We start from the raw sequence: 26431 nt of genomic DNA, 5'->3' as shown, positions 1-26431 counted from the left end.
TCATGTGGGATGGAGCAGGACTGAGAGGACCCATAGGATTCTGAATGTCAAGCTCTGATGCTAGTCAGATACAGTGGACAAGGCAGCTGATGTTAATGATGAAAAATGGTTACTAGGGAAGAGAAAGGGAAGGTAGGGAGAATGATGACTTTTGTTAGCACTTCCTGTGAATTTGGTTTGGAAGCCTGGGCTGGGTTTGTGAAACACCTCGGAGAAGATGTCTAGTGGGCAGTTTGGCTTAAGAGCTCAGAAGAAAGTCAAGGTTAAAAGTAGGGATCTGGCTGCCAAAGTCTTGAACGTGTTCAGCTAGTGGGTGCTGAATGAGAACAGAAGATGGCTGAGGGCAGAATCCTGGGCACACAGACTTCAGGGGTGCTGGAGAAAGAAAGGCCAGTGAAAGAAAAGAGAAAGAGTGATGAGAGAACCAAGATTGGACCATCTCAAGAAGGCAGGTGACCAGGATTTACCATGTACTCTGCAGAAGAATTCAAAAAAGGGGGCCTGACTGTTGAGAAAAGGGAGACCTCCTACACTGCTGGTGGGAATGCAGTTTGGTGCAGCCACTGTGGAAAACAGTATGGAGATTCCTCAAAAGCCTAGGAATAGGCTTACCATATGACCCAGGAATCCCGCTCCTGGGCATGTATCCAAAAGGAGCCCTACTTCAGTAAGACACCTGCACCCCAATGTTCATAGCAGCACTATTTACAATAGCCAGGACATGGAAACAGCCTAAAAGTCCATCAACAGATGACTGGATAAAGAAGATGTGGTATATTTATACAGTGGAATACTACTCAGCCATAAAAACTGACAACATAATGCCATTTGCAGCAACATGGATGTTCCTGGAGAATGTCACTCTAAGTGAAGTAAGCCAGAAAGAGAAAGAAAAATACCATATGAGATCGCTCATATGTGGAATCTAAAAAAAAAAAAAAAAAGAACATAAATACAAAACAGAAGCAGACTCATAGACATAGAAGACAAACTTGTGGTTGCCAAGGGGGAGGAGGGTGGGAAGGGACAGACTGGGATTTCAAAATTTGAAATAGATACTGACAGGCATACGTAGAATAGATAAACAAGATTATACTGTATAGCACAGGGGAATATATACAAGATCTTATGGTAGCTCACAGTGAAAAAAATGTGACAATGAATATATGTATGTTCATGTATAACTGAAAAATTGTGCTCTACACTGGAATTTGACACAACATTGTAAAATGACTATAACCCAATAAAAAAATGTTTAAAAAAAGGCGGGGAGGCCTGAAAAGATTCACTGGGATTCCTGACTGATGCAGTCACTGGTTACCTTAATGAGAGCCATTTCAGTAGCTTGGCAGGAGCCAGCCTTCTCAGGATCAAAGAGAGGATGGTGGCAGAGGAAGTGGACACAGAGAAGAGCCTACTCTTTTAAGAATTTCGATGAATGGTGATGAGGACAGCAGTTCATATTATGAGGGTTTACTGTTTGCCCAGCACTGAGCTAAAGAGTTTACACTCATTATCCAGGATAATCCTTACAATACTCCTGTGAGGTGGGTGCCATTATTTTCCTCATTTTCTGAGGAGGGAGTTATGGCTGAGAGTGTGTAGATAGGTTAAGCAATATGCCCAAGTTTACAGCACTAATACATAGAATAAGGATTCAAAATCTAAATCTTTCTGAGTTGAAAGTCTGTGTTGTAAGGTGTTGGTGGTTTAGGCCTGAGCCTGTATGTAAGTGGCAGGGGAAAAAGATCCCTGTAGTGAGGAGGATGCTGACTTTATGTAGCAAAGAGAGAAGAATCGATGGAGCAAAGTCTCAAGGAAGGATATTAGATCACATTAAAAAATAAAGTGCCTAGTTTTGGACATCTCTTTGTCAAAAGCCAGAATAGATGAAAGAAGAATCCATGAATGTGCACCCAGATGTCAGCCAAAGTAGCGTTCTTTTTTTGAGATTTAAGTAAAATTGGCTTAAGTTCCCATTGCACATCCATTTGGGAAGTTCAGTACCTGCTCCAAGATTTCTGATAATTCCTGGGAGTTGATCTCATGGTTTCTTTGGCTTTTGTGTTTCTGTTTCCGTTGAATTCTTCATCTCAGTTGTAACTCAGTTCACATGATCTTATTCCTCGGTTCCATGCAGACCCAGTTGTAGAACTCAGACCTGCCCTCAATCCTTTTTTCTTGATTTCCCCCCAAATCACTTACATAAGGCATTTGTACATGTGTCAGATATTACTGAAGGCTTAGGGGATTTTATATCCTTAGCAACACAAACAATATAAAGTCTAATAATAGATATTTCTATTTTAAACATACTTTTAGCTCCCCATCACTGGCACTCTCTCCCGAAGCTTTAACCTCCCACGTTGATATTTGAGCCCCATCTCTCCTTCCCCCCTCCCGTGTCCTCTCTTTTCTCTCTTTCAGTCCTCATATTTTTGGTCTTTTTTTTTTAATGTAGATCTGTTTAGTTATCTCTACATTTCAGTTTTATTGTAAGTCTAGTTTTCTTCTTTCATACTTCATTCAGGTGTTCATATCAAGGTAGTTTCTTCGATAAGGCATTTTCTAATCCCTAAGAGGAGCTCTGGCATCAGCTGCTAAAATAGTAATTTTTCACCCCAATATTTATAAATAGGTTTAGAAGTGGGAAGGGGGAATTTAAAAGAGATCACATCTGTTAATTCTGTTTTCTCAATGAATATGGGACATGCTCCTCTGTTGAGCTAGGGATGGACTAGTAAAGATTTGACAGCTAAGGTGAGGGATTCTGTCAATAGAAATTTACAAGATTTCTAAAATATTATGAAATACCATATTTATATAGGGTGATTCCTTTAACCAACCCTACAGACTTGTAGAATTGATTCCCTTGCTAGAGATGGATTATTCAGTTTACTGAGTACTCTGGTCAATATGAGAAAAGTAGAAAAACCAACAGAGAAGGAGAAAGTTGGTGTAAGCAAACTAAAGCCAGGGTCATGGGGATCACAGTTCTGGCTAATCCTTTGTCCCTCTCACCGCTGACACGTATATACGTTAAACAGTTTTGGCATTGCACTGGGGCTAGAGAGCTGTTCATCTTGCAGCTGAAAAAGGATAAAGGAGTTGTGTTAGTTATTTATTGTCCCATAACAAATTACCTCAAACTTAGTCGTTTATTACGTCTTAATGCCTACAGGTCAGGAATTCAGCAGCAGCTTAGCTAGGTGGTTCTGGCTCAGGGTCATCCCTGAGGCTGCAGTCATCCGAAGGCTGGACTGGGGCTGAAGGGTCTGCTCCCAGTCTCACTCACCTGGCTGTGGGCAGGAAGCCTTGTTCCTCATCACAAAGACCTCTCCATTGTATTGCTCCTGACACGGCAGTACTAGCTTCTTCCAGACCGAGTGATGGGAGGAAGAGAGAGCAACCATGTGAGAGCTGAATGCCTTGTATAACTTAATTGCAGAGTGACATGCCATCACTTTTCCCGTGATCTCTTGGTAGCATAGACCATCCCTGGTACAGTGTGGGAGGGGGCCACAAGGGAGCAGGGATCACTGGGGACATTTTGGAGACCTCCTATCGCTGGGGTCTTTCCACAAACATTTTTTTGAGTGTGTAGGTCTGTGTGGGCTCATATTTTAAAATTCCACAAAGGGGTATATTTAGGCAGACTGGTAGTTACCTGACTTTTACATTTAATGGACTAGTAAAATGAAAAATAATTGGTGGTGGTAGCAGTAGGGGGAAAAATAGGTATGTCTCAGTATTTTGTCACATAAGGAAGATAAACAAAAAGCTATTTACCATCACCAAAATTTCATAAAAATACATTTTAACACAAGCAAAGGGGAAGGACATAATCTCAAAATAAAGGACAGTCTTTTCAATTGACTAAATTTAGCTTTATTAAAACTCAACTAACTTGCCTTTGCTTTTCTCATATAATGGTGAACTGATGAAAAACTTCATCCTGTCTTGGTCTACAAGCTGTCATTCAGGAACCACCGAGGCAGACATGGAATGTTCTAGTACCTTTAGAGATGACTATGAGAACCATGCAGAAATGCATAATAGGCCATTAAAAGTGAGTGAAAACAGAACTGGAAATGGTTGACACATAAAGATAGCAGTTTTACAAAATTATGCTCATGAGCTGGAAGGAAACCACAGAGTTGGCAAATATTTATCAATTTTTGTGATTTTTTTGCTATTAACTTGTGTTCCAACTAATATTTACATGTTTATTGTTTAAACTAATTAAATATGAAATATAAGGAAATATTGAACATCATTGCAACATAGTAAAATGTACATAAAAGTGTATACAAATATATGTAGTATTGGAACTTTTAAAGGATTTTCATACTTAGCATATTTCACACATGGTTAAAATATTTTTGGATTATTTACATCACTTACGTCAGTCATCCTATTTCTAAATAATCACCTTTTCACTTTATAGATATGCTTTTCTTCATAACCTACATGGTGTAATTATGTCTGGCCCTTTTTAAGAAGAGGATGATATATGTGACACTATCCATTGAGTTGAGTTGAGAGTTGAGCTTTGGATTGTTAGTTTTGGCCCCCAGAATTGATATATTTGTAGAAATGTGGTCACACTTTCATTTGGTTCCATTTTTGACCTGTGTTGTAGTATTTGCAAGGCTTCTGAAGGCTTGGGCTAAGGAAGCAGTCAATGATGTTTTGCCCTGGTCCCACCACTTAGGTTGGGAATTAATATTTAGGAATATTTGGGAAAATAGTGAAAAACTTTCTCTAATAAAATCTTGTTGCAAACCTTCATGAATTGGCTTAAAATCTCCACAGTTTTCTTTTGAAAATCTGGTTGGCAGAGAGTACTGGGTTTTTGGGGGGGTGGTTGTTTGTTTAACACATAAACTCCATATGTTATTAAAAAGTTATATATTTTAAAAGTTTAGCAAGATTACCCATGGGAATTGCTCTTTCAATTTTGGTTTTACAGCCAAATTGGTTAAGACATTGATTGATGTTCTCTGAGTACTTCTGCGACACTTTGCTAATTTTCACTTGGAATGCCTTGTTTACAGGAAGCATTTTTAAGTGAAAGTAGTGAGCAATTGATTTTTTTTTTTGACTCTATGGGACACTTTTTGGTATTAGGACAATCCTGCAGTCATAGGGCTGCATACAAATTGTGCCATTGGAACTCAGCCGTCAATGCTCTGCCTAACTTTTCTTTTTTCTGGTTATAGCTCTCATTATGTTAAGTTCTTCAACTAGTCATTCATGCCATGTTGTGGCATGTTGTGCCTAGCTGGGCACATTTTTGTTACTCACTGGCCTAATATAGGGCGAATGTTAGGTACCTGTATATTTGCCTTGGGGAACATTTGTATCATTATTTGGGACTCCCAGGAGCAAGCTTAGGACATTTTGATAGCATTTTGATCTCTCTTGATTGTCCAGTGTGACTGCCTCTACAAAAAGCACTGCTGACATGGTGAGCAGAGAATTAAAAACTCACGAGAGAGGGCTCTTGAGGGGAGAAGGGAACTTAGTGACAGATACCTTATGTTTTAGGGATAATAAGTAATTTTTAGACTATTAATCGGTCATTACAGATTACATGTCTTCTGGAGATAACAGGTTTGCCTCAGGCTAAGCTTCCCGATGTGAACCTAGTACAGAAGTTGTTTTTCATAGCCACATGCAAGGTAGTGAGTACTATGACATGACAGAGATGAGTTAAATCCTTTTTTGATGATGATACGTGCTTTGTCTTGGCGCCAGTATTAACTCAGTGGTCTCACTACAAATTATTTGCAAACCACTCAAACTGTTCCACCTTTTGCCAGATGAAAAACAGCTCTTTTAAAAGGTAACACGAAAGCAAGGACTCTCAGACTGAGCCATTTAGCAGGCTGAACAGTGCTGCCGGCAGAGCCTCAGAAGATGACCTTTTGTCTTTTTGGCATTGATGGACCAAAGAGAAGAGTAACCTTGGAACTCTAATCTAGAAATTGTCATGCATTGTTCTAAATATAAGCCATAAAATTGCTCGATCATTTATATATAGAAAAGATCTTGGATAGTGTTGTCAGCACTTTCTTTTAAAATCAAAGCATTATGGCTAGAACAAGTTCTTACCTGACTTAAACTCACTGATAATGCCTGAATCATACCTTTTGAAGGTTGCCAGGGGTCACCAGTGGCTGCGTTGTGATTGATCTAGAAGCCTTGCTGAATGGATTGTGGGTCTGGCTATCATCTTGGAAAGTGACCACTGGCGCCTCCCTATGACTTGAAGTAACTTTTATCATCAGTTTCTCCTTCCGTAGGACTAAACCCCTCTTCTCCTGGATATTCATATTTTAGGAAAACTAGGTAATCAGTGGGGGTCCCCTACCAGAGTGTTTTGCCAAAGTTTCTAAAATAAACAATTTCCTGGCATAAGAACACAGTCTTGTTTAGTATACGTTGTCACACTATATGCATTTTATCTTTCTCAGACATCTACAACTCAAACTGTAATCCCCTTTGGAAAGAAAGAAGTGCTTACCAACTTCTTTAGACAGCCAGTTTTAAAATCTTTTCATCATTTCCACATTTGAACTTATTTAACAGAATCAGATGCCTTCGTTAAACCCTTAATGCAACATGCAGTTCACATTGCTGTTTTCAGCATTTCCCTTGCACTGCAGTGTAGTTAAGATTTCGGCTCTGGGGTCAGACTGCTTGGGTCCATATCCTGGCACCACCACTTGCCAGGCATGTGATTTGGACAAGTCACTTAACCTCTTCCGGCTTTAGTCTTCTCATCTGAGAAATGAGAATCATAATGGCACTTACTGTGTAGGGTTGTTGTTGCGACTAAATGAGATAATATGTGACACAAACAGAAACCTATTCACATTTGCTTCAGTAAGTAAGGTTTTGTTTTTTGTAATAGTGAAGCTACATGAGCAACCTCATGGATACCTCTGAAGCATCTCTCTCCATCTCCCACGTGTTTCTTTGCTTCCTTCTGTGTGTTGGCTCTGTTTTCTGCAGACCAGCTTTCTTGGCTTATCACTATGCTGATGTCCAGAAATTCTTTACCCTGAATCTGGACAACTTATTAGATGAAGCACTCCCCATCACCTGACCCAGCTCCACAGTGCCCTCCGCCCAAGATTCCAGGTGAGAGCAAGTCCAGTCAGCTGAGGCTGGAGAGGAGGAGGCTGTGCAGTGAGAATGGTGGCTCTTTCCAAAGGCTGATGGGGTTTAGGTCTTTAAGAAGGTGGTGGGGGTTGGGAGCAGCACTCGTTGGCATCTCTAGGATAATCATAGCAACAGTGTTCAAGGGATTAAAGGCTCCTTGCCTTGACCATTAATTATGTATTTTTCAAACCTTTTTAAATTTAATGTACATACAGAAAAGGTAACATATGGTAAGTGTACAGCTGGACGGATTTGGATAAACTGAACACACCTGTGTGACCACACACAGCTCAGGAAACAGAGCAGGACCATCGCCAACCTAGCCTGTTTTGCTCCCCTCCAGTAACTTTTCCTGAAGAGTACATTAGTTTTCCCTATTTTTATACTTTCTATAAGTGGAATCCTACCATATCTACTTTTTCATGTCTGGCTTCTTTTGCTTAATCTTATTTGAGGCATTCATCAATATTGCTGTGTATATTTGCAAAGCCTTTGCTCTCATTGCTGAAAGTATTCACTGTATGAACACACTATACTTTGTTTATCTAGTCTACCGCTGATGGCCATTTAGGTTGTTTTTTTTCTGTTTCTGTCTAGTTCTGATGGTGTTACTGTGAACTGGCTTGTTGAACATGTATATGTTACTACTGATTATTTTTACGACCAGAGGCTTATATAGGGTGTGGTGAATTCTATGCGTTACATAGAATTGGACTGATGGTCTCTTATGGGTGAATATTGCTATACTCTTTATCTTGTGGGTTCTTATCTTTTATGTTGTGATGTTCATGGTATGAGAGCAGCGTCATGTTTCAAACATTTCACGTGTATGAAAGAACCTCGCATATATTTTATAGGTGCTCAGCTTTTTATTGATGGAATGATGAACAAATGAATGAATGGTGTTTGCCTCCTTCTTTTCTGGGAACAAGCCCTATTTATAGAAGAGGCTCCAACTGCTGTATTTAGACAAGGATGACCTGCTTGCTTAGCCAAACCTGATTGATTGAGGGGTGGACATGGGACTCAAGCCAGGCCAATAATGTCTCTTTTCTGGGAATTTAAAATATAGAAAAGCCAGAAAGGGACTGGGCACTGCTGATTCCCTATGACTGTGCTCTAGAGAGAAATCTCCTAGGCTCCTGCTATTTGGTACCAAAGGCACCCTGGTTTTTGCTCTTCTCTGTCTCCTTGAAATGGATAAAGAGCTACATATATGATTGTTAAGTACCAATGCAAAAACTATTTTGATTAAGTTCCAAAATGCGAAAGTGGAGACCGTATGTTGTAAAAGGTCACAGTATGAGAGATGGATGAAGACAAGCTTCACGGTGTATCCTGTTGCCTTGGCTTGCTTTCTTGAGAAGAGCACCTGTGAATGTGATTGCATTTCCTGAGCCAGAAATTGCAATTTTAAGGCAACAGTCCAGGAGAGGAATCATGAGGACGTGTACCCTAGAAGTAGGTGTGGGACTGCAGGGTAGCAATCCCCCAGGTCAAGGCTTTTAGTCTTGGACACTGATTTAACTTAGGGGTAAAGAGAGAAGTTAAAGATGATGCTAGGTTTTGAGTTTCTGAATTAGGAAAGATAATGGTCACACTGTTATAAATAAGGGCATTTGAGGAGAGCATAGGAGGAAGGGATAAGAATCAGTTCAGTGTTTAAGGTCCTGGTGAGACGACCTGATTGTTCTGGTGAATATTGGACTCTGGAGTTAGGAAGACTTGGAGTTCCATCTGTACTTGGCACCTCACTCTGTGATCTTGGGCACCTTATTTATTTAGCCTCTTTACATGTCAGTTCTGTAAGCTGATGCCTGCCTGTAAGGATTTAAATGAGACAGTGCCTATAAAGGGTTTAGCTTATTGCCTGACAATTAAGTATTCATAAAATACGTATTAATTGGATGATGACAGTGTGATGATGTCTGGAGTACAGTTGGAAAACAGGGATTGGGGTGAGGCACTGAGGGATCTGCTTCAAGGTAGAGGTGATGCTAGGAAGAGTGTGGAGAGGAAAAGAAAGTAGCCCAAGTGGTAGCTAGAGATATGACCTGTGAGAGGAAGAAGTGAGAGAGGAGGGGTTTACAAGATCCAAGGGAGGTGAGTGGTCAGCCACACAGGGATCGAGTGGTGTCAAGTTAGGCCAAATTTTGGTTGGGTATCTTTTTCTCCCTAAAGCTTGACTATTGTTGGTATCAAATAAGTCAATGTTAGGGGTAGTGATGTGTTAAATCACTCAGATGTCTGCGAAGACATTTAGGCTGAGTCCTCCAGGAAGTAGCTACCTACAGGTCCTCTCTTGTCCATGTCGAGATGAACCAACACCTGGTGATGAACCAGCCCTGGCTTCTGGGCTTCTCTTGTGTCTCCTCCCACACTGCTAGACTTGTGCCTGCTGCCACAGATCTCTGGAGAAGAGCCAAGAAGATGAACTGTTTAAAAAAAAAAAAAGACTGGCTAAAAACTTCAGGCTATCCATGATATTTGGGCAACAGTTTTCCCTATTTTCATTTCTTGGAATGCTTTTGATTTTTAAAGCATTTTGACTTCTGCTTCACCCTCTCTGACTTCCCTCAACAAAACTGGTGAAGGTTAAGGGTTGTTTTTGTGCATCTGTGCTAGTGGTAACACTTTTAAGTTTGTTCATAGTAATAAAGTGAAAAGAAGAGAAAAGAGTGTGGGGGTTGGGGGGGAGAGCAAGGAGATGTCATAGGAAAGAGAGAAGGAAGAGGGGGATCAGAAAAAGAAGGGGCTGATGGGTGTGGAGAAAGAGTGGGCTCTGGAAACCAGGTTGCTAGGGTTTTAAAAGTTTTGTTTTACAAATGGAATCCTTAGCCCAAACTATCCCCTGTGGGAAACTAATCAATCTTAAGTGTTTTGTCGGCCCCTGGGCTCCACCGGAAAGGGTGTGTGGATGAGACAGGGCAGCCGTGGAGCGTCTCACTGGGTTTAACGCACAGACCACCCAGGCACAGGGATAGGATCCAGCCCCTGCCTGGCCCTCCCCAGCTTCTCCCGGTCCTGGTGGGTTTACGTTCCCTGGCAGGGACCCTGGAGGAGAAGCCTTGCCCTTTGAAAATTAAAAACATGTTTTATAAAAAGTTGAAGCAAATTGGATCTTAGATTACGTAGCAGCTAGAGATTTATAAGAATGGTTTCAACCCATTCCTGAGTTAACAATCATGATCAGGTGTGTCTTTTAGGATTGGTGGAGTTCCTTCGCCCACCCCCGTCGTTTCAATTATCCAAAAAGGCTTGTCCTGACTTTGCAAGTGTGGAATTAGTCACAGGTCTCTTAGGACCGTAGACTGTGTGCACTTTTTGGTTCACAGCGGTTGGCTCTGAAGTATTTCAAACCATATCGTCTTTTCCTCCCAGTTTTGGTTGAACACGCCAAGGCGATTAGACTAAGCTATTGTTTTTTTGCAAAGGCCCGGGACTTTTTTTCCCTAAGCATCCACGCCGCCTGGCCTTTTCTTTGTGGTTAAATATTCAGTGTTCACAGCTCCCGACCATTGCCGGAGCCCTGTCGGCTCGCTGAAGGCGGCCTTTTCTGTTGGGATGGGTTTATTTTTAGTTCCCGGGGCCAGCTTCAAGCAGCTGAGGCTCTGGAGTCGGAGTCCGGAGCCGGCGGGAGCACTGCCTCCGCAGCCCCCAGAGAGGTTTTTTTGGAAACGTTGGGGGGCACTAGCAAGACGCGGGTCTGAGGACCCAGGGGGGCGGGCGGGTGCGCGCGCGCTTCCTCCCCTCGGGCGTGTCCCACAATCTCCGGCGCCGCTGCTCTGGGACCCCGGCGAGCCGGAGCCCGGGGCCTGGGCGGCCCTTCGGGCTCGGCCCGCAAAGTGGCAGACGCAGCCAAGCCCCGCCCCGCCCCGCCCGCCCCGCCCGCCCCGCCCCTTTCCCAACCACGCCCCTCTCCCAACCCCGCCTCTACCCGCGAGGCCCGAGTTCGGCCATTTCCGGCGCTGCGCACTTCGGCAAGTTCCGCCGGCGCTGGTCGGAAATGGTTGCCCGCCAGTAGGGGGAGCGGAGGATCCGGCGCGGCCTGGAAGGCGGGCTGCAGGCGGTGAGAGCGGCTCTTGGGAACCCGCGTCTCGCGCAGGCGGCGGCGGCTCGTCCCTGAACTGGAAGCCGGTAGGACGCCTGGCGGCGGCGGGAACCCCGAGCAGCCGGAGCGGCGGCCCGGGAGCGGCGGCCCGGAAGCGGCTCGTGGTAGGGATCCCCGGGGCTGGCGGCGAGCGCCGGGCGCCGGGCGGGACCAGGTCCGGCCGCGCTGGGGCCGCGGGAGCCGGGGGGAGGCTGCTGCCCGGCTCGGCGGGGGCGTGCAGCCTCGGAGTAGGCCTTCCCAGACGACTCGGGGGCCTGAGAAGGACCTCCAGGGCCGTAGCCACCAGCGAGGAGGGGTAACGGCTCCCTGTGGGGCTCTAAACGCGGCCTCCCCACCCCCACACACCCCCTGTACCCCCAGTTACCTTGCACCCACCTCCGCCCCTTTTTTCTGAGGGCTCCACTTCAGCTGTGCAGCCTCTTCTGCTCCCTGAAGCCCTCCTCCCTTCCCTTGCCCCCCGTGTTTGTCCAGCTGCTTATGTAGAGCATCTTCTGTCGACGAGGGGGCAGCCGGGACTGCCCCCTCCCATTTTCTGCGTGCACTCACTCCCACATCTGCTTTGCGCTGCATTCAGACCCAGTCGACTGCAGCTGCTCCTCCTCTGGCTCTTTTCACAGGTTCACCTCCTTTCACGATGAGCCTACAGTCAGAATAGCCACTTCCGGCCCAAGGGTCCAGGTGCTGCTGTTCTGTGCATGTAGGGCTCCTGTGCCCAGGCTCTGTGGCAATGGGCCTAGCCCTGCTTGGGCAGGAGAGGGGCCGCGGAGTGCTTGTCTACACTGCTGAAATCTTAGCCGAGTTGTCCGACCGCGCGGCAGGGTGCGGTGCGAATCCGGAGCCCTTTAGAGATAGAGCAGGGCTGCCAGACTGCAGATAGGGGTTTCTCTTCACGTTGAGCCAGTGGTTCAGGACCTTTTTAGGTAATTGTGGCTCTCCAAAGACTTGCATTTGGTGGTTCCCACCAGCCTTTTTCTTTTTTTTTTTTCCCCCCAAGAGTCTAAGGGGCTTCATCAAGTCCTCTTGGTTCTACTGCTTTGGAGGAGGCGGCCAGGCTGAACAGCATGTGTCCATTTTTTTTTTCTTTCCCATATGTGATACACTTAAGAAGTCTAGTATTTCTCCTCCTCACTTTCTTTCTCCAACTTAGCTTCATTTTTGAAGGCTTGGCTCCCCACGTTTTCTTTTCTTTTCTTTTTTAAATCTTTGTGTATAGTAGTCACGGAGACTGCATTTCCCCCCGTTTTGCTCAACACTTACTTGCGCTCTGATTCAGTTATTATAACTGTATCGAGTGCCTGGGATCCTAACCTGGGAGGTCCTGACAGTCTTGAGTGAAGCTCAGCATTCTCAACTTATTTAGCAGGGAGACTTGAATATTTCATAGTGAAAGACAACCTATCTTAAACTCTTACCTGGTGTGTTAAAAATACCTTATCCTGTGGGAATTTCCTGATCTTCTGCCTGTGGGGAGCCTGAGGAGTTGTAAGTACTCCTAAGTGTGAGGGAAACTAGCTTCAGTGCTTTCTGGAAGAGGGTTAGAGTCATGGATCTTCAGAATACTTGAAACATGATTTATTCAATACTTGAAGATGTGGCCGATGCGCTCAGATCTACTAAACAAACGATTGACATGCTGTGTCTTCATCCTCCCACCCCTACTTTACTAAGGGGGAAAAAACCTGGCATTAAATGTTTGGTATGTAGTTGGAATCTCTTTATGATTAGGCCCCAGAGTTTTAATCTATGATTAAAAAGACTTTCAGTGAACAGGGTAGAGAGAAATGAGTCAGAGGATAAAGTTAAGCCTGAGAAATAGACTTCTGGGATAGAAGGGGAGGTTCAAAGGATGGTTTGGAGCCATCAGAAGAATGTATGGGGATTAGATAAGGACCTGTCCATTCCCTCAAGGCTTTAGACTAGCTGTTGAACAAAAAGTCCTTGAAGGGCGGTGCTAGAATGAGGCTGTGGCACGCAGGTCCTGTGCTTGTGCAGGGTGGGGGTCCTTATCTAAGAGACTGGTAAATGGTTCCCTAGAGAAGGGTTGGAAATATTGCCTGATGCAGAAGTAGAGTCAGGTATTAGAAAAAAAAAAAAGATCTCTCCAAATCTGCCGTTGGTAGAGATTTGAATGTCTGCATACAGTTACTTCAGAGTGAGGCGAGGAATATGAACCTTTCATAAAGTCATCAAACTGTGCACTAATTTCTGCTGGATGTTAAGTTTAGCTCAGAACACTTCTAACATTTATCTCCATCTTGTTTTTGTTTCCTCTTAATTTTTGGTAGCTGTTTCTTTCGAAAACTCTGTAATGATAGGGTAACTAAGAAGAAAGAAAGGATTTTTCATGCCTTTGTAGCTTCCATGAAAATAGCGGAGCTCAGGCAGACGGAGGTTGAGAACTAAAGAGGGACAGGGAGAGGCTCACTGGTAAGTGTGATCCCCTGCCTGAACCAGTCCCACACTCCTTGTACACCTGGAGTTTTTCAGCTCTCTTTGGTGATATCACTTGGTGGAAGAGAAGCAGGATTAAAAATTTTATAATCTTTGGTATATAAGAGGACTGTGGCAGCCTCATTTAGTGATGTATTTACCTCCTCTGCACTTAGGCCATAGTGTGTAGTGTAAGATTTTGCTCACATACACCGAAATGACCCATAAAAATCCCAGGGATGGAGCTCTAAGTCTCAATATTCAGCCACTTCGACGATTTGTAACCCGAGAGTACTTTTAACAGAAAAGTGGGCAAACGTGGTAAGTATTCCAGGCCCTGCAGCATTCGGTCCTGCTGTTGTGGAGGAGAGCAGCGTGTGTATGTAGCACATATACGTGGTATGTATGTAGGTAACACCTGCATACAGCCTGCATCCCAATGGGCCTGCTGTAATCCAGTGCGACTGTATTTACAGACCAGGCAGCTGGCTGTGGTCTGCCGGTGCCTGTCCTAGAGGATCACCCTGCACCCATGTGTCATTGCTCTTGTGTTAGACTGATTGGTGATGTTAATGATTAATGTCCTGGGTGTTCACTTTGTTGACTGTTATCTTATCCTCTTGTATTGTCATCATTTAACCCTCTTCTCCAACTTCCTTTTAAACATTTTTTTCAACAAATGTTTGATACTTTGAGGGAGGAATAAAAAAATTCATTGGCTTTGGAATCTTCTATTAGCCTTTATAGTAAGAGAAATAAGATACGTAAGTACATTATGATGGTAGATTACAATAATGTTTTAAATTTCTGTAGTTCTTTGAGACCCTATAGTACCTTCAAATATTTTTTTCCTTATGTAGATTTTGATCTTTAGGGTAACTCTGAGATGTAGGAGGCTACATGTTACAATATTCCTCTTCTTGAGGGGAAAGAAAGGTAGGAAAGAAAACTGAGACTTGGAGGGGGAGATTTAGTTATTTGACCAGATATGGTAGGAGGCAGTTGGCTAGTAATGCTTGCTGACCTGCCCCTGCTTGAATACTTACAATGAGGTGACCCTCACTGGGCAGCCCATTCTAATTTGCAGACCAGTTTTTAGGACACTTCCTCATTGAGCTGCAGTTTGCCTCCCTGTTAGCGTCACCTTTTAGAGCTGTGTAGAACAGGTCTGCTCCTTTTCCCTGTGACAGTTGTGCCAATGCTAGGGGGTGGCTGTCCTTTCCCCAGACATGGGGATCCCTCAGGGCCTGTGTACATACCATTTGGCCACCCAGCTTACACAAAGACTTGCATTGGGAGCCAACTTTTAGAAATGGGGAGATTTCACATAAAAAAATCGCTCATTTCTACCTTTTCTTGCGAAGAAATTAGAGGCTTGGGTGATACAGAGCCCTGATGGTAGTCATCTCCCTTAGCTGATGTGTGTACTCTCTGTTTTGCTAAAGTCTCTGCCACCAGCTTCCCTCGTTCACTTGACTCTCAGGGCCTCCGTAGTCGTGGGGATTCCCGCACGCTTCCTGGCCTTCTACTCCACGGACTCTTGATGGCAGTTTCCTTCAGGTGCTTCTTTGACAGTTTCAGGTCCCCTCACGGACTTCTCAGTCCTCTGCCCCCCATTTACTTTGTTAATGTCCCTCTAAAACTGTGGCGCTCAGCACAGCATACTCAGTTTACAGTGTCCCCTGTCAGTACCAAGTAGGGAGTAACTTTCACTCTTCTGTTTTTGACACTATACTTTATTTAAAAGATAACAACAGAAAAACAGGTGACAGTGTTTTTTTCCTAATCAATCACATTCTTGACTCACTGAAATTATAGTTAACTGAAATCACAATTCTGTGCGTGTGTGCACTGTTATTAAACTGAATCATTTCCACGTAGTTTTGGGCTCTTAAGTGCTTAACTCTGCCTTTTTTTCTTTAAAATGTTATCTGCTTAGATATTCCAGACTGAAAACATCTTTTTGTATTCTGGGTTTATTTTCCAACCTTGACTTTCTCTTCCCACCATGACTTCCTTTATTTCTGAAGCAGAGCTGTACAGTATAAATGCATTGTGGCTTATAATGGTGAGGATCCTAAACTATTATTAATGATTTCAGTGGAAAATTAAGGGGGGAGGTCTTGAAAGAAAACATTATGCTTGAAATTTTGGAGGTAAACAAAAGGCGGTCTTGGGAATAACCTTGCTACTTGAGTTGATATGTTGGTAATATTTTCCCCCCAGGAAAACCGGTATTTATGTGCTTTTTGTCTGCAAGGCAATTACAAGTCAGTGGGGGTCCTAGAGTCTAAAAGGATCTTTGAGGTCCTATAGTCTACCCCTTTCATTTAGGGATTCAAGAAGGCTGAGGAGCACATGAGTCAGGAAGGACAAAGAGTTGTGAAGTTAGGGGGTCTGATGAATCAGACAGCTGATAGCAGTAAAGGGACGACAGAGTTGGAGTCTCCGGTTCAATTCACCCATGAAAGTTGAAGTTGGATGCCTGAGTGATAAAGCTGATTTATGTATGGTTTAGCAAACTTCTACTTCAGTTTTGTCTGTTTTAGGGAGGCCTGGAGCGTTAATGATATCAATTATATGCCTCCGTAGCATCAAGTGAAAATCCTATTTTCTTGAGAAATGGAAGCCCCTAGAGAAATTAGTTTACGCTCCAGGCACTTGCACATCAAGCTGACTGTTCTGGAAAGGTTCTTTAGCAAAATCCACCCAAAGACCTTATTTTAACAAACCTGTTTTTACACCACCTCCTTTCATACAGTGGAATCTGTATTTTTCCACTTAACATCATATTGTGAACATTTTCCCATTTTATTTAAAATGATAGAAAAGCTTATTGATAACATGGTAATTATATCAATGACATGGGTTTTATCATACTTTCTATATAACCTTCCTCCTAATCTTGGCCATTTATTTATATTTATATGTGTATATGTATATATATCTCGCTATTATAAAGAATGCTGTGATGATTACATCTTTATAATACAAATCTTCACATAGAATGCATTCCTAGAAAGTGAACTTGCTGACTCAAAGGTCCAAATATTTTAAAGACTTTGTTACACATGGCAAATTACTTTTCAGTTTACTTTCCTGCTAATACAACGTATGAAGACCTGTCACTGTAGCTGCCTGCAGGACAGAGATGTACTGTACTTTATTATAGTGAGTGGTATACTTTGTAATGGTTTAGGGTGGACATTCTTGAAATTAAATCTTTTTTCTCATTCATGATTCTTTCCTAAGAATAATTTCTGGAAGTGGAATTGTAGGGTCAGGGCCTCGGCACCGTTCCAGGGCTTTTATTACTCGAGGCCAGACTGTGCTCAGGGAGGGCTGTCTGTGCTCCCTCCCAGCGCCCGAGTGTGAGGATGCTGCCCTCGATCCGGGCTAGCCCCAGGTGCTGTGGTTTTACAGTTCTTTGCTAATTTGTAGGTGGGAAGTGTCACTGTGTCTTGTTTAAAATCTACCTTTGATTTCTGGAGTGACTAAACATTTTTAAATGTTTAGCCCTTGGGCCCTTTCTTTTTGTGAAGTTTCCTGTTTATTTCCTTTGATCGCTGTTATCTTGCCTTTACTTCTACTACTAATGCTGTGTTGTTGATGCTTCCCCCAGTCTTTTCACTGAATCTCAGCTTTTTTTTCCTTATAAATATATAGAAGCCTGGGATTCTTATGTAGTCAAATTTGTTGAACTTTTCTTTTGTGGATTCTGCTTCTGCTTGGATTCCTATAAAAGTGGCTGTACTTATCTTGAAGTGAAATTACATTTATGTTTTCTTTTTGTTCTTTTTATGGTTTCATTTATTACAGCTACATCCTGAATCTGTCTGGGACTTATTTTGGGATTTGGTTTAGGAATTCAGCTTTATTTTTTTCCAAAAAGCTAATTGTCAGCATTATTTATGGAAAAATCTAGTGTGGTGTACTTTATTTTTTCCTTATTTTCCTTTGTTTAAAAGAAATTTTTTTAGTGTGGTGTACTTTGAAAGGAACTGCAAAAAGATAATATTTTTCTTTTTTCTTCTTTTTGTTGTCAATGTATTCGTTTCTTTTATATTAAGGAAGTGATAAAGAATAATAGAGAATCTATAGTTTAATTTTGCACAAAATGGTTCTCGCAAATATCTACTTTATACTTGCATTTCTACTGGCATTTATGAAGGAATTGTGTTGAGGTTTTGACTTTCTTTTTCTTTTTTTGTCTTTTTTTGTTTGTTTTTTTAACTTTTATTGATTTGTAATCATTTGATAGTATTTTTCTTAATCACAAAAGTAATACATACTTATTATAAAGAGAATGAAGACAAAATGAATCTTTGAAGTAAACAAATAGTAAACAGGTGGGTAGCAGGGTACAGGTCAGACACCTGGGTTTATGTCTGGGCTCCTCAGCTTCTTGCTGTGTGGCCTTAAACAAGTTACCTAACCTCAGGGATTCACACTACTTTTTCTGCAAAGTAGAAATAACAAGCCTAGCCCCCAGATGGCTGATTTAAGGATGAGATGAGATGGTATGTGTAAAGTGTGTTCTCTATAGTACATTCTAAATATAAATATAGTTGTAACATGTGAAAGGTTCCCCTACCCCTCGCATCTTCCAAAAGTCTATGATGTAGACTTTCTACGTGAATAAGGCATATTGCTCTTTGACTTCCTTAGTTGTCTGTGATTCCCTTGATTGAGATGTCATCAATCTGAATGAGACTTGTCACCAGTTCTTTGTTAAGCCAAGTTTTGAGTTAGAATTGTGTGCTCTGCTTGTATTTATTTTATTTTTTTTATGATGGGAGGTAGTTAGGTTTCGTCACTGACTTCCGCTTGGAGGAGGTGCTGGGGATTGAACCTGGGGCCTCTTGGGTGATGAGCATGCGCTCTACCACTTGAGCTGTACCTTTCCCCCCAGAATTATGTGCTCTGCATTTAAGTCACCTGGGACCTTTGTCAAACTGCAGGAGCTTGGGCCCCATTCTTGGGATTCTGATTTGGTTAATACTGAATGGGCCTTGGTTTATTGTGTGTAAACATTCTTAGGTATTTGTGCATCTGATTTGTAACCCTAGTTAAAAAATAAGACCATATTATTTTGGTTTGTGGGATATTATCAAACTGGTGGGAAGGGAAACAGATGTAGGAAACGGCATAATTTTCAGATTGAGAACTTACCCTGGGAGTTGGGACTTCTGGATTCAGGTGTATTGCTGACTAAACGCAGCAATATTGTGACCTGAGTTAATCAAGACTCTTAGTTTAATACCTGTATATACGGTTGAGCTGTGGAAGGAATGCTATTACTTATGGGTGAGTTCCTTTTGTGTATATTGTGATTTGTCTGCTAGTGGCGTTTGTGGAACATCTTTGGACTTAGAAGTCTGTTCTGATGCTGTAATAATGGTGGCTCAGCTCTGTGGGTTCTCCCTGATTGTATCATAATCTTGACCCAGTATGTCAGTGCACAACCAGTATTTCTTACCTGATTTTGGTTTTTAATTGCTGACAACTTTCTATTTCCCTTATTTTACATCCGGGTTAAATTTATCCAGTAAATAAACTGTGGTGGTTGTATTGTGAAAAGCACATGGCCTTCCTCTCCTGTAACTTGTGAATTGCCTACATTCAGTTTTTACAAGTCATTCTTTATCTACAGTTAACTTCCCTAGAAAGTGCCTCTTGTTATTATGAACGTAGAAGAGAGAAGTCAGAGTCTTCACAGTGGTAGTAGTATTGGGAAATCTGTTTTTGTTAGTTTAATTTGTTTAGCTTAGTAACATACCTGCTGATTTTTGAACTGGGTACTGCCTTGATGACAGGCTGCTTGCCATGCCTGTGCTTAGCAGAGAATGAGGAAATTACGTTCTTTGGGGTCGTTACAGTGTTTAAAAGCAAAACAAAATCTCTGAAGTATTGCTTTCAACAACCTTCCTGAAATGATACTCTGCACAGAACTGTCGTTACCTAGTTTGAAGGTCTTGTGGCAGTGACAGTCACAGCAGCACTGCAGACGGTTCTGTGGAACCTGCACCTGGGCTGGGATAGAATTTTGCCTGCTTGGTGGGCCGGTTTTGACTTAAAAGAAGAGGAAACACTACTCCACACACAGATGCACTGGTAGGTCATTTGCTCTGAGTATATTGTTTTCTTGTTTTATTTAGCAGATAAAGAAATATGAATATAGGGTTGACTTTAGGTTCTGGAGTAGTGTTACTATGTGTTTTAATTATAATTAATCATTATCCATGATTACAGTGCAGCAGTAGTAATATGGGTAATTTAAAAATAATTTATGTGTGTAATTATGTACATGTGCCTTGTATTCCTTGAGTTAACATCACGGGCAGTTTACCATAATGGTTAAGACATCAAGAGAATGGGCCTTAGAGTTAGAGTAACTTTGATTTGAATCCAAGTTTTACTCGATATGGATGACCTTGGGCAAATTACGTAACCTCTGTGCTTTGGTTTCTCACGTACAAAATGGGAATAATAGTAGTACCTACTTCATAGGATTGTTGTGAAGATTAAGTATGTTAAGGGATATAAGAGGCACACAGTAAATATTTAACAAATGTTAGCTGTCATCATAATTGTTTAAAATGTTGGGGGGAGGGTAGAGCTCAGTGGTACAGCGCATGCTTGCCGTGCATGAGGTCCTGGGTTCAATCCCCAGTACCTCCTCTGAAAAAAATAAACCAAATTCTCCCCCCTCCCCCCTCCCCCAGTCATGTTGAAAAGTCAGTTGAAGGTTTATTTTGGGAGCATCTGGAAAGTGTCTAGCTTCTATGCGTCTCGCCGATTTCCCTTCATAACTTTTGAATGTAACGCAGAACAGCAGCCCAAGTAGAACCAGCTATTTATTCCCTTGTTTCCTCCCTTCTGTTTTCTTTCTCTCTTCCATTGAGTGTTTTACTTTAGTTCCGTTTAGTTTTTTTTTTTTATGAAGAAAATTATACAACCTTTTTGAAAGGCATTGACCTTATTAAAAGGCATTGAACAAGATCTGAATAAACAGAGAAATACACCAAATCCATGATGGGAAGTTTCAATATCAGACTGTTTTAGTTTTAAAAGAAGAAAAGTCGAGTCAGTAGGATGGTTGTTGTATCAACAAACTTGAAAGTAAGGTCCTGATCACAGGTGATGTTGCTACTGATGATGAAAGGGTTTGCCATTGTGAGGAATGTTCAAGAGGAGGCAAAGAAGAGGCGCTTATAGAGGGTGTGGGTACGTTGGGGTGTGTGTTAGGAGGGAGAAGGTGAAGTGGGAAGCAAGAGTATGTACAGAATTCTGAATTGGAACTCTGAGCCCCAAGTAACTTCTCAGCTTATCTCCTGGATTTTTGACTTGAGTCATTTACCATTACAGCTTTCCAGGAACATAGCTGGTTTCAAGCCCTCAGATGAGTTTGGTTAGCAGATCAAGAATTCTGTCAGGAAAGCAAGCCCCGGAGTTCACTATTTCAAGAAATTATATACTGGAGTCTAATGTTACATGAGTCAGAGAAAGGAAGGACCCTGAACCATATGGTAAGGAGGGAATGAGTCAGCTGAGTTGCCTGGATTCTGCCTTCTTTTTTCCTCCACTCCATTCTTTCTTTGTTATGATTTGATTGTAAGTCCACAGAACGTTTTTTGAAAACAAAAAGATTTTAACATTTGAATTCAGAGGATCATGCTTTAGAAGTGCTGACCTGCCTTCTGTGGGATATTTGTTCACCTGTTAATTATCCAAATTTAGGTCATTCAGATTTAGGCTTTTTCATGGTGGGTGTTTTTTGGTTTTTGTTGTCCTTATCTTGTGATATTCTTAATCAAGCCTTACAGTAACATCGTCATCCCTTTTTATTTAAAGGAAGAGGAGACTGTCACTCATTTAATAGTAGAGCATCCATGGAGCACTGCTCACTGCGCTGCCTCGTAGTCGTGCCCTCGCGGTTTGTTTGTATCTTTCTGGGCTAAAGGAAGTTCCATGATGTCAAGGATAATCTTACTTTCTGGATTCTCCCACAGTTGCACTTAGCATATCTTAGACATGTTAAGAGTATGGTAAGTGCTTTTTCGAGGAAACCAATGAAGGAAGTTGGGAGTGTTCTTTGGTGCAGAGTGTCATGAACTCACGTCTCAGACGTGTTGCCTTTAAGGGGAAGGCAGCTGGAAAGCTGTGACCTGTGATAGTCAAGTGTGGCAGGAGAGCAGGGCTGGGAACGTTGTGTCAAGATTTATTAGCCTGAAGTACCCTCACATCCTCTAGCCTTTATCATCATAGCCACACAGTACATTGCTGCTGTCTCTATCTGCTCATCTCTGTTTCGGGAGACTAGAAAACTGGGGCCCAAGGGCTGATAGCAAATCTCTCCAAAGGATAAGAAATAACGCCCCTCATTTCTAAATATAGTGCTCTTTCTGAAAGACCAAGTTACTATTTATATTTTAAGAAGGAGCACATGATGTCTGCTAACAGAAGATAAAGGAGAAGCAAACTGGGAAATACATCTCATCTCTGGATTACCGACCCCACCACTGGGTAAAGATCAAAAAGAGTTCTCTTCAGCTCTTTTCAACTCTGAATGTAATAAATGGAGCTTCTCAGGAGTGTTTTTTGCTTTTTTTTTTTTTTTAATAGTTCTAAAGAAAACTTATATGTTAGCAATGAACATAGCTACTAAGGGTGGGTTGGAGGGTGTTTCTCTTCATTTAATGATGATGCCTAAGTCTAGAATAACAAATTGTCATGAACATTTTGCCCTCTGTTGAGTGTGGTTGACCATCATTTTATATGGCTCTAATACTGCTCTGTATCCACTCAGTTAGGAAGGTGTGTGTGTTCTAAACACTGAAGCTGTTTTTGGACACTTACCTTATCCATTTCTTCCTAACCACAAGTAAAATATCCATACCAAACAAAACCTACATTGGACTTAAAATGTTCTGCAAGATACACACCAATGATCCAGCCATTGTTCCATCTTACAAGATGAAAGTTACTGAGGGAGGGCAGGGTTGTAGAACATAACCTCTTCAAGGCTGACTTGGTTCTCTTTCTTTTGCAGGCCTGATTGTTGGCAGTGACATCGATGAGAGATTGGCATTTATTTCTGTTCTGACCAACTACTTTATAGCTGTGAATGAGAACTATGCATATGTGTTGGTCAGCAAAACCAAGGAACCAGAGCTATGGCAGTTGACAGAGTCTGTCTGATTCCAGGATATTTTTCCTGGGTTCCAGCATCAGGGACCTCCTGCCTTCCATCTCATCCACTATGTGGTCCCTTTTACCGTTTGTTAAAGATTAAGGACATGTTCTTTGGTCAACAGCCAGAACTTAAAATCTGCTGGAATAGGGTCAGAGACCATTTCAATCACAGCTGAGGAAGATGAAATTTCCGTTTTATCTGGTGCCTTGTCCAGGGAGCACACTAACTGTGGGAAACGTGGGAGTGAGAAGAGATTGAGTTTTGTTTGATAGAAACTCATGGTTATGGCGAGTGACCCAACGTGACCAGAGGGGCCAGAGCCACAGAGGAACTCATGACGGGCTATACCATGTTGCGGAATGGGGGCGTGGGCAACGGAGGTCAGACGTGCATGTTGCGGTGGTCCAACCGGATCCGGCTCACGTGGCTCAGCTTCACTCTCTTCATCATCCTGGTGTTCTTCCCCCTCATTGCTCACTATTACCTCACCACCCTGGATGAGGCTGATGAGGCCGGCAAGCGGATTTTCGGCCCGCGTGCCGGTAACGAGCTGTGCGAGGTGAAGCACGTGCTGGATCTCTGCCGAATCCGCGAGTCTGTAAGTGAAGAGCTCTTGCAGCTGGAGGCCAAGAGGCAAGAGCTCAACAGTGAGATCGCCAAGCTCAATCTGAAGATCGAAGCCTGTAAGAAGAGCATTGAGAATGCCAAGCAGGACCTGCTGCAGCTCAAGAATGTCATCAGCCAGACCGAGCACTCTTACAAAGAGCTGATGGCCCAGAATCAGCCCAAACTTTCTCTGCCCATCCGGCTGCTCCCGGAGAAGGACGATGCCGGCCTTCCTCCCCCCAAGGTCCTGCGGGGCTGCCGGCTGCACAACTGTTTCGATTATTCTCGTTGCCCTCTCACCTCTGGCTTCCCAGTCTATGTTTATGACAGCGACCAGTTTGCCTTTGGCAGCTACCTGGACCCCTTGGTCAAGCAGGCTTTTCAGGCTACAGCACGAGCTAACGTTTATGTTACAGACAACGCGGACATTGCCTGCCTTTATGTGATCTTAGTAGGAGAGATGCAGGAGCCGGTCGTGCTGCGGCCTGCTGACCTTGAGAAGCAGCTGTCCTCTCTGCCGCACTGGCGGACAGATGGACACAACCACGTCATCATCAATCTGTCCCGGAAGTCAGACACACAGAATTTGCTGTACAATGTCAGTACGGGCCGTGCCATGGTGGCCCAGTCCACTTTCTATGCTGCGCAGTACAGACCCGGCTTTGACTTGGTGGTGTCACCGCTAGTCCATGCCATGTCAGAGCCCAACTTCATGGAAATCCCGCCACAGGTGCCTGTGAAGCGGAGATATCTCTTCACCTTCCAGGGTGAGAAGATTGAGTCTCTGAGATCCAGCCTGCAGGAGGCCCGCTCCTTTGAGGAGGAGATGGAGGGTGACCCTCCAGCTGACTACGATGATCGGATCATTGCCACCCTCAAGGCTGTGCAGGATAGCAAACTGGATCAGGTCCTGGTAGAATTTACCTGCAAAAACAAGCCCAAACCCAGTCTGCCTACTGAGTGGGCTCTGTGTGGGGAGCGAGAAGACCGCTTAGAATTGCTGAAGCTTTCCACCTTTGCCCTCATCATCACTCCTGGGGACCCTCACTTGGTTATTTCCTCTGGGTGTGCCACCCGGCTCTTTGAAGCCTTGGAAGTTGGGGCCGTCCCAGTTGTGCTGGGGGAGCAGGTACAGCTTCCCTACCAGGACATGCTGCAGTGGAGTGAAGCAGCCCTGGTGGTGCCCAAGCCACGAGTGACCGAGGTCCACTTCCTGTTACGGAGCCTCTCGGACAGTGACCTGCTGGCTATGAGGCGGCAAGGCCGCTTCCTCTGGGAGACTTACTTCTCGACTGCTGACAGTATTTTCAACACCGTGCTGGCCATGATTAGGACTCGCATACAGATCCCAGCTGCTCCCATCCGGGAGGAGGCAGCAGCTGAGATCCCCCATCGCTCAGGCAAGGCAGCTGGGACGGACCCCAACATGGCGGACAACGGGGACCTGGACCTGGGGCCAGTGGAAACTGAGCCGCCCTACGCCTCCCCCAGATACCTCCGCAACTTCACCTTGACCGTCACTGACTTCTACCGCAGCTGGAACTCTGCGCCAGGGCCTTTCCATCTCTTCCCCCACACACCGTTTGACCCTGTGTTGCCCTCAGAGGCCAAATTCTTGGGCTCAGGGACTGGATTTCGGCCTATTGGTGGTGGAGCTGGGGGTTCTGGCAAGGAGTTTCAGGCGGCGCTTGGAGGCAATGTTCCCCGAGAGCAGTTCACGGTGGTGATGTTGACTTATGAGCGCGAGGAAGTGCTCATGAACTCTTTAGAGAGGCTGAATGGCCTCCCTTACCTGAACAAGGTGGTGGTGGTGTGGAATTCTCCCAAGCTGCCGTCAGAGGACCTCCTGTGGCCTGACATTGGCGTCCCCATCATGGTAATAGAAAAATGAGTAGTTTGTTTTACTGCATGAGAGAGTATTTCACTCTGAATCTCTTTTCCATATATATATACATATATATATATATATATATATATATATATATATATATATATTTGTTTTGTTTTGTTTTTTAAGCTATACAGATTCTTTCCCCATGAAATTTCTGCTTGCTTCTTTTTCAGTCCTTTCAGGCCTTGCCAGTTCTCTCTCTGCTGCTCACTTCTGAAATCTCCTCTAAGATGCTCCAGTACTGAAATTGGTATTGGCCCCATGAAGGTTTACAAAACCCCTCCAGTGACCTCACACACTTCTGTGTCATCACAAAGATGTTGATGACGAGAATGATGACGCAGAGCTAACATTTAAGAAGCACTCATGATCTCTGCACTTACAGTTTAACGTTTATAGAATTTACGTGACTGACTAGAATGATTTCTTTGTTTTATGTCTGTGGAAACAGGCTTAGAGAGGTTAGTTATTTAGCCCAAGGTCGTGATTAGCAATCATGGAGGAGCTTTAGTGTGTCTGATTCCAGAAGGTGCAGTTTTAATCACCTGCCAGTGGATTTAGGAAGAAGACCTGTTTCATTTAACAGGATCATATGCATGTCCTTTGGGAGACGGGAGTCAGGGTTTGGTATTTTGGGAGTTGAAGATCCTGATCCTTTTCTGTAGTCTCTTGCAGGTTCCTTCTCATTCTTTACTCCATCTGTTATGGCTAGGATGCTGTATTTTACAGGAAAAAATAATAGCCAAATAGGCAGGATAGAGCTTCAGGTCTGAGTACTTTGATTATCCACCTTCTGATGTAATTTGTCAATCCAGAGGGAGATTACCCATTTCTATTAAGTGTGAAGTCTTAGAGCAAGTCTTCAGCAACCTGGCAACTACTTACCCTGCAGCATAGGTACTTCCCAGAAAAAGGTAGCAAAGAAAGGCAGAGGTCTGATGGGCTGTGCATTACTAGAAGGTTGCTTAAGAAAATAAAATTAGTGTAGTTTTTTAAATGTTTATTTCATTGAGGAATTAATTCATGT

The 26431-nt window shown here is 43.3% G+C and overlaps 1 protein-coding gene and 1 non-coding gene across 6 annotated transcripts in view; both read left to right on the top strand.

Moving 5' to 3' along the window:
* Positions 1-26431, top strand: part of EXTL3 (exostosin like glycosyltransferase 3) — an 88214-nt gene that overhangs the window by 29845 nt on the left and 31938 nt on the right. For 2 of the 5 annotated variants that reach the window (XM_010967816.3, XM_074355611.1), the window contains exon 2: positions 22764-25389. In XM_010967816.3, coding sequence (XP_010966118.1) covers positions 23242-25389 — 2148 coding nt within the window. In that variant the 5' untranslated portion in view covers positions 22764-23241. Of the gene's footprint in view, positions 1-11146; positions 11386-21905; positions 22238-22763; positions 25390-26431 lie in introns of those variants that run through there. The other 3 variants (XM_074355609.1, XM_074355610.1, XM_010967819.3) reach the window with 3 other exon arrangements.
* Positions 20320-20392, top strand: TRNAG-GCC (transfer RNA glycine (anticodon GCC)). Its single transcript has one exon. It is a non-coding gene; the product is annotated as a tRNA-Gly (tRNA).

Source organism: Camelus bactrianus, chromosome 31, assembly GCF_048773025.1.
Source record: "Camelus bactrianus isolate YW-2024 breed Bactrian camel chromosome 31, ASM4877302v1, whole genome shotgun sequence".
NCBI classification, from domain to species: domain Eukaryota; kingdom Metazoa; phylum Chordata; class Mammalia; order Artiodactyla; family Camelidae; genus Camelus; species Camelus bactrianus.
This window is presented reverse-complemented; position numbering and strand designations above follow the sequence as displayed.